Below are 8,677 nucleotides of genomic sequence, written 5' to 3' on the forward strand. Positions count from 1 at the left end.
ACTTTTAACGCTATCACAAGCCGGTCCTAATCAATAAAAGTCAGGGGAAACTGGACATGAACTTCAATTCTTAGGAATATAAGATGATAAAATAATAATATTTAGCGTTCATGCGTGAGGAAGGACATTTTTATTTAGTTGTACAAACGGAACAGGTATCTAGGTGGATTGATAACGTTTACTTAGAGAACAGGACGGACGCAGCAACTCTTGTCGTAACAGCCTCTCCATGAGCATTTTTTGTGGTTTACTTCAGATGTCTTGAAGCCATAAGAAGTGAGTGCAACATCTTTTAGGTTTCACTTTGAGAAAAAAAAAAACTCTGGAAACTCCCCGTGTTTCAAATGGGAGGATCTAAAATTGAGGCATTACAAAAGTGAGCCAAGTTCAACGTTCAGACTGTATTTTTAGCTGGAAGAAGCGAGCCAAGCAGCCAGAACCTTTAAAGACATCAGCAAGATGATCAAGACAGAAGTTGTACTTGAAGCTTTAAACGTGCTCTGCCATGCCGGAGTTGAAAGACCAGAAGATGGAATGGAATGTGACGCTTCTGGAGGAAGGTCCAAGAAGGAGGTGACCATCCATGACTTCATCCCTTTAGCGCTGTGTGGTCGTAGAAGCGGGTAACTATTGCAAATGTCTTCTTTGTTCCCATCCATGCTGAGTATTAGCCTATTGTTTGTTAACGATTTGCAATTGGGTTTCGGCTTTATGCTGTAGATAGGAATTCTTTTTTTTGGTATAACCCAAGGGAGGTCGAGTTTAACAACAGGTTAAAAAAAATCGGAAATCACTATAATAGTCTGGTGAGTTTGGCAAAAGCGATTTCTGAGCTGTTTCAATGTTAAACAAAAATGGTCTAACATGTATATGGCAAGCACTTTTAACATTGAATTAACATTGTAGATATCAACAACGTCTTTCTAACTATAATTGTAATTACATTTTGGATTGTTGGAATTGCCATTCAAGATATCTGTAACGTAACTGTGACTAGTCAAAACAACAGAGATATCTGTAATTCAGTTTTGCCTAGTCAAAACTGAATTACAGGTATCTGCAAACGTTACTGACAACAACATTCAACTCATCACACATCTTAAATAACATTGCAGATATCTGGCCTACGTAATTTCCCTTACCCGCCATAATCAAAGAATAAGTTCAAATAAATTTCAACTTTAACAGTTATCTCACAGCGTCTTTCATAAAAGAGCAGGTCTAGACTGTACTCTGTGATGTTATTTACAGAAGTGGGTTAATTTCCTTATTTCTGTGAATGGTGTCACGGTGTTGGCTGTTCCATTACCTCCAGGTTAACCTTTGTTAGCAAATACAAATTGGTAATGTTAGAAATTTATAACTAGCTTCGCGTTCGTGCGGATCTCTGAGGAAAAGGAGGCTGTTGGTCGAATTGAGAATTTAGGAAAAGGTTTAATGCAACAGCAGTGATGAAGATGATAAGACAAAGACAATACAGACCTACATGATAACACTGCAGCTGACAGCGGACTGGATCCACGCTTCCCCCTGATGGAGTCACGTGAAACCAGTCATGAAAAGTCCTAAGTCCCACAGTTTTATTCCCTGCATCTAAGGGCGGTTCCTTTTCACCTGGCACATACAAATCCATTCTCATTGGTCCGATGTTGACAAATGACAACCTGCTTTCTAACACTGCACCTTTGGGGGTCGTTTTGGTTACAGAACAAAAGTTTCTGTTGTGTAAATGTGAAACTAACATCAAGAGTTTAATTAGCATTGTATTGTCTTAGCCTAGACCAGGACCCCAGGGGACAGGAGACATAAGGCTACTTCCTGGTGTGAAACAATCGGGTTCTTTCTATATGTTAAATAGTTTTCAGTTCTATTTATCTGGCAGAGACAGAGGGGGTAGGTGAGGTACAAGAAAAAAGGCCCATCCTGACCTCTTTACAGACCCAATGCTTCTTAATCCTATCCTGGCTGCATCATACGAAGTTTATAACTTTTTTATAACTCAACAGTAACAACGCATTACACAGATGGTGTGTATGTTGGATTTTGGGAGACACAAATAAGACAGAAGTGCTTATAACTGTATGATACTACAGATTTCACAACTGCTGATGCACGGAGCAACCATGTCAAAAATGGATTTTGAGCTTCGGGTATGGTGAGGTCAAGGGGGCGCGTATCCGACTTTGACCTTGGAAAATCTTACCTCAGAGTACAAATGGAACGCTGTTAAATCTGGACTATTATCAAAGATTTTTGTCCTGTCAGTCAATTAATCACAAAACATGGGATATTAGGGTCCAAGTTGAATGAAAACAAAGTACCCTTAAACATTGTCAGCCTCACAGACACACTACTGAGCTGTTGTTGAAAAGTTCCCTTTACCCCTGTGGGATGCTGCCCTTTGCTACTTGTCACTTTGGTCATTAAGGTAGTCTAAATCCAAGACCTTCTGCCGTATTACCTTTTTTTTTGTTACCTTCCGCTTCCTTTGTGTTGGCATTTCAAAGTCCAGTGGACTTATGAGGACTATGGTTACCTGGTCCTCAGATCTCTGCAGGGTAAATCCAGACAGCTAACTAGACTACCTGTCCAATCAGAGTTTTCTGTTGTACGACTAAAACTACCTTTTAACGTACACATGTTCCACCAAATCAAGTTCCTTCTCGAGGCTATTTTGCGCTGTTGCTCCACCCAACATGATTGTGATTGGTTTATAGAAATGCCAATAAACCAGAGCACGTTTTTTCTCCCATCCCGGAATGCTTTCCGGAGTACCCAGAAAATCGGGCAATGCAAGAGTACGTTAAGGTGACGCTACTGCTTTATAGTGTAGAGCCGGTTATGTGGACTGCTAAAATATAGTATAGAATGGATTTTTTTTAGTTTAGAGAATATTATAGATTCAATACACAAGAGCGGGACTGAAAGAAAAAAAAGCTCATGTTTATTAAACAGTTTTGTCTTGCAGTCACCGCTGCTCGCCAATAGGCGGCTCCGAATCCTCCCAACCATACCAGCAGCAAGAGTCCGGGGGCGGGGGAGTTTGTATACAATTTAAAGTTGCTGTTATGACTTGAAAAATAAAATGAATACACTCATATTTCCGTGTCATGTTTTAAAGTTAACATTCTTAAGACTATTATTATTTTAAACTTAGTTTTTGATACTGGTCGACATTCCTTCATTCAGTAATTTCATCTCTATACAGCAGTGTTCATTGTTACTGCTTTCCCTGTGCAGGATTCAAATTACAAGGAATTTACAGGAAAAGATGAATGCATGATCTTATTCACATAAAAAACATTCACCTGTCAAATAATGTGGGGCTTTTATTGTGAAGCACATACAGGACATGCAATGAACTTGTCACCAAGTGCTATTGTTCAGCAAAAATGCAAGTCCTTTATCAGTGATACTTGACCATATGTCAGTTTTAAATGTTTCTGAAACTGTGTAATGTTCCATCTGATGATAACAAATGACCTCTAACAGTAAACCTGACTGACAGTGAAGGAATGCTATTTTTTATATAGTTTTAATTAAGTGACTGGTCGTTACTTATTTAACCAGAGGAGTTTTGGGACCTTTAGTCAAAATAGACTTCACCCTCCCTTTGACAGTTAGTTTTCTTTGACCCTGTAAAATGATTGGGATAAGAGGCATGACCCTCCACATCTTTTTATTGATGCCTTCTCTACTAGTCTATGCTTGGCAAAGATGTACAAATACCCAGCCATAACATACATGCTTTAACCTCTGCTTTCTCATCTTATGGATCACACTCAACTGTTATTGTGGCAATTTCAGTAGATGAAGTATGGAAACTAAACGGACACTCTCTGCTTTACTGCGTTATTTCAAATACTAAGTTTCTTCTCTAGTAAAGTAGTTTTCACATGAAATAAAGAAATAAATAAAAATATAGTGAGACCATTCAACAAAACACACTGAGTAATAACACATTCAACACAGACACGCAGGCTTTTATTTTAGCTCTTGTAATGTTTTGTTAAAAAACATCCAAAAACACAAAAGTACAAAGACATGGCGGACAACACACAATTTCTTTTTTGAAAAGTCGGGGACGGCGCTAGCTGGGAGGACATGAGACAGGAGGTCTCCAGACTGCAGCCATACACTCTTGTACCACTTGGGGAACACAGCACGAGCACAAACATATACATGTCAATATTTAAAGTGGAATAAAATGTATAAAAGTCTAATTTTACACAAGACGCCCAATCAATTAGTAAGCTAACAGCAAATTTCTATATATGGCATTTAGGCAACCTTTATTGCAACATTGGCACAGCAAGATGTCCACACTAGTGCAATAGTAGGCTAATTTTCGTTTTGTGTGTCCTGCTGCACCCATCGTCAGCCTGGGAATATATTTTTTACTAAAGCAGTACATGAAATGAGATTTATTATCACCATTTAGTTGTTTTGTGTTATTTAAAATATTTGTAAAATATCTGGTCATGCCAGATGTATTTATTCCACTCATTTTTTTAAACAATGCAATTACCCATTTCAGCCCCCCCCCCGCCCCCCAACAAAATCTGTGTATGGGTCAGACCCATCTGCTAGGGATGGGGGACCAAGACTCAGAGCTACATGGAAAAATATGCACCGAACAAGCCGCTTTTAAAATTCTGCTGTTTTCATGAAAACAAACCTCGGGTCACCCTCCCCCAATGAAGAATAAAAAGACATGTCCCTCCCCTGTTTTCTTCCGGGGGTCCGTTCCCCGGTCCCTGATGCCTCTGCTTGGGTCCGTTTTTCCTGTGAAGTCACAGAACGATTTACAGCAGGTTGACTCATTGTCACTGTTGAAACATTTGTAAACAATTGACAGATGTAGAGAGGGTGACCAATGGAATTGATTTATGAAAAAAAAAAGTAAATGCCTGACAGCGATGGACCAGAATGCATCAGATGTGCAGGATGATATGAAAAGACCATTAATGTGCTTTGAAATTGCATCTCTCCTTCTGTCTACCGTGTACAGGAACCAACATCTCGCAGGAGCAAATCCAGACTGGGAGTCTGACATCAGCCTGCCAAAGGACATCCGTAAACGTGGTGATGGACGTTTAGGCCTCCAGCTCGATTACAACTGGTCCTACAAACACCTTGACCCACGTTATGACTATGACTTCACTAAGTTGAACGACACTAGAGTATATTTCAGAGGTGATGAGAAGTACAAACGCCCGTGTGGTTGGCAGCGTTTTGCCCTCAAGGTGAATATGAGTTCATTTTGGTTTGACTTTTGAATCATCAAGGTTTTTCTGTATTAAGCATTTCTAGACAGTTAAACAACACAGTCATTTATTCTAAACCTATGAACTTCCTTTGACCCATTGGCCTTTATGAGGCCTTTAACTCGTGGCACTAAAAAACTGGTAAAAAGACATTTCCTGTAGTAACAGACATTTCATATAAAGACATTTCAAAGTAGTATAATATTTTCCTTCAGGGATAATCACAGCCTCCTTTAACAGCCCTGAAAATCCTGACTTCCTGTTGTGTGTGGTTCCAAGGACAGTGGTTGCATATTTAAATATTTATGATTTTTTGTAATTGACTCAGGTCCTGGATGAGTTTGGTGACAACGCCTGGCTGGGAAACCAATTCCGCAGCACCCAGTCAGTGTCGGGGGAGTGGCCTGTGTCCTACCATGGGACACAGGAGAAATTTGTGGAAGCCATCATCGGAGAAAACTACAAGGTATATATACTATATATGTACATATATATGTATGTATGTATGTATATACATGTGTTTATATACTGTAAATGTATATATAAATACTGTATATGTATATATACTGTATGTACACACTCTGTATATATATACTGTATATATATATATACTGTATATATTATACAGTATATATACACAGTATATATATATAAGTATATGTGTGTATGTAAAGCTGGGCCATATATTGGTATTGTATTGTTATCGTGATATGAGACTAGATTTTGTTTATGTATATGTATGTATGTATAAACCTCGTAGTTTTCTAAATATTATCTGTGACAAAATATTGATGAAAGTTAATAAATTCTAATTTATGCTTTTATTTAACAGAAAGGCCCCGGTCAACGTTATGGCCTTGGGATTTATTCTACTCCAGACATCGACATAGCAGAGCGTTTTGCCGTTGAATTCACCGCCAACAGCACAAGAAAGAAGTACAAGGTGATTATGCAGAATCGCATCAACCCCGGGGAGCGGCAGGTTTGTCAAAGGAAAGATTTCTGGCTGGTTCAAATTCACGAAAGAGCATCACTGGAAGAGGAAAAAGAGATCGTCAGAAAGGCCATCCGTCCGTATGGCCTTCTGTTGAAAGAGGTGTGATCACTTATTGGTTTCTATTATTTTGTTTAAAGTGCTTCATTAAAGTTTTATAAAATACAGGTTATCAACAATTGGCATACATTAGAGAGCAAAAAAAACCCACAAAAGACAGCAAACATAACCATAAAGTGCAAATAGTGGCCTAAAGTGCATGTGCTAAAGTGCAAAATGTTACAAGTTAAGAATGTCCCAAGGAAGAAGCTGATTTTTATCTCGAGATCTTCTTCTCAGCTCAGTGAGCTCTTGCTTGCAAACTTCATTGCTGGTTATTATTGTCTGTTGTGAGATCATACAGCACTAGTCTTCCATAACTTGAAGCATGCATATGATTATTTGTATAAGCTCCTTATAAAACATTGTCCATGATACAATACATTACAGATTTACAGGACACATTGAACTTTACACCATACACTTTCATTTAGTCCCATACTTCTGCTTCTCTGAAACAATCCATGAGGAGATGCTGTTGTGTCTCATCATCGTTACACGTGATCATTGGACATGTTTTAGTTGTTACCTAGCAACTCCAAGACACAACAGCTCTCACAGGAAGTCTGTTCACAGACGTCATCCACCTCATATCCTGTGTGCTCTCTGAGAGGTTCTTATAATTGTTTTTAAATTTCAGGAGCAGGGTTCCTTCGTCGTGTGATAGCCTACATGTTTGTAATTAATATAACCACCCCAATTAAAATCATTGATTTAAAAAATAAATAAAACATTTTACTTTAAAGGCCATTCCAGTCAATTTTAAGTTTATCATATTCTATCTATCTATAAAATCATGATATCTAACAATATGTTCTGGCTCGGCCTCTCCTCTTCCTCCACCTGGAGCGCTCCTCGACCCAGAGAACATTTGTTGAGATGGCTGCTGATACATTTTTCACAAAGACGATATTTAATCTTATTCCCATATCTACTGCCCCCAACCCCTCATATTCTTTGCTTTTATACAAGATTTCTCTTTTTGTAATTTCTTTTATTTTGCCGTTTGTTTTTACTTCCTCTTTGACCTCACTGAGTTTACTCTCCCAGTTTGTCTCACTACAGTTTTTATTACAAAAGGTTAAACCCAGGATTTTAGTTTCATCCTTTACTTTAATGTTAATATCACACAATGTACAGGGGGGGGGGGGTAGCTTCATTCTCTCTGTAGGTATTCTGGGGTTTAGATTTATATTGAGTAATTTTTGTTGAGTTAAGATAAGTAAAAGTATATTTTATTCAGAATACATTTGTAGGTAGGTTGGGCATTATTTGTGTTTCTGTAGTTAGTGTGTAGTTATTGTTTGTCTTCCCCTGTGTGTTTAAATGGGTCTGATCAGCCCATACATAAGTCTCCTTTGTTTCTTTTTTTCTTTTCTTGAGTCTTTATGTTCAGAGCCTTAGTTACCGTCTGTTTATTTGAACTCTTTTAAGGGCCCAAAACTTTATTTTCATTTTTTTGTAACTATTCTTGGGAAATAAAAACCCGTACTTTTGAATGTCTCTCGTGACTCCTCTTGCTTAACTGCTTGACCTCACAGTCATTTTCATCATCTTTTTTATACAATAAGCACATTACACCCTGATAAAATGATTTCCCCATACAGCCTGTGTTCAGTCCTTCATTATACATCTCTGTAAGGACATTTATTACTTCATTGATATTTAACTGATAAAACTCTGCAGACAGACCATCAGGGCCGGGGCTTTTACCAACATGTTGTTTGATGGCCTGCAGAACTTCTTGTCTATTAATTGGGCTTTGTCACAAATTTCTTTTAAAAGCACACAGCTCTCCTTTCAAATGCAGAAAATTATATATCCTGAGAAAAGTTGATTTTTAAGGGGCATAGCTTCATGGAGTCCCCTTCATTCTGCACTGGCTTGTGAGCGCCCCAAGTGGAATTCTGGTGGAACTACAACCAGTTCAGAAGCAGTATCAAGAGAGTGGAAGTTCTTCCATTATTAGAAATTGTTTGCAGCAGCATTGCCGTCCATGCTTTGATTTGATTGGATGACCTACTTCACCAGATCAAGCCTCTCATTCATCATCAAATAACTCATCTTAACCCAGTAAGTTCACAAGAGAGACTTGCAGTCACTCAGAGAGTCCTGGCCTCCGGTTAACCTCGAGCTTGTTCAAGCTTCCTGTTTCCGCTTTGTCGTGAGGCGTTGAAAAAAATAAAGTGGTGCTATGAATCCTGGCGTTCCAGCGAATATATATATATACATATATACGCATATATATACAGTGGGTACGGAAAGTATTCAGACCCCTTTAAATTTTTCACTCTTTGTTTCATTGCAGCCATTTTCC

The 8,677-nt window shown here is 38.4% G+C and overlaps 1 protein-coding gene across 1 annotated transcript; it reads left to right on the plus strand.

The window, feature by feature from the left end:
- Positions 1-340: 340 nt before the first annotated feature.
- LOC117949600 lies at positions 341-6,580 on the plus strand. Its single transcript, XM_034879982.1, has 4 exons — positions 341-623; positions 5,012-5,246; positions 5,596-5,733; positions 6,100-6,580. The coding sequence occupies exons 1-4, from the start codon at positions 460-462 to the stop codon at positions 6,367-6,369; spliced, it is 807 nt and encodes a 268-aa protein (XP_034735873.1). The 5' UTR covers positions 341-459; the 3' UTR covers positions 6,370-6,580.
- Positions 6,581-8,677: the final 2,097 nt, after the last annotated feature.

This window comes from Etheostoma cragini, chromosome 8 (genome assembly GCF_013103735.1).
Source record: "Etheostoma cragini isolate CJK2018 chromosome 8, CSU_Ecrag_1.0, whole genome shotgun sequence".
Taxonomy (NCBI): Eukaryota; Metazoa; Chordata; class Actinopteri; order Perciformes; family Percidae; genus Etheostoma; species Etheostoma cragini.

Coding starts and splice junctions, on each gene's coding strand:
- LOC117949600 (XM_034879982.1), top strand. CDS start 460: ATGATCAAGACAGAAGTTGTACTTGAAGCTTTAAACGTGCTCTGCCAT. Junction 5,247..5,595: donor GGCAGCGTTTTGCCCTCAAG/GTGAATATGAGT, acceptor TAATTGACTCAG/GTCCTGGATGAGTTTGGTGA. Junction 5,734..6,099: donor TCATCGGAGAAAACTACAAG/GTATATATACTA, acceptor TTTATTTAACAG/AAAGGCCCCGGTCAACGTTA.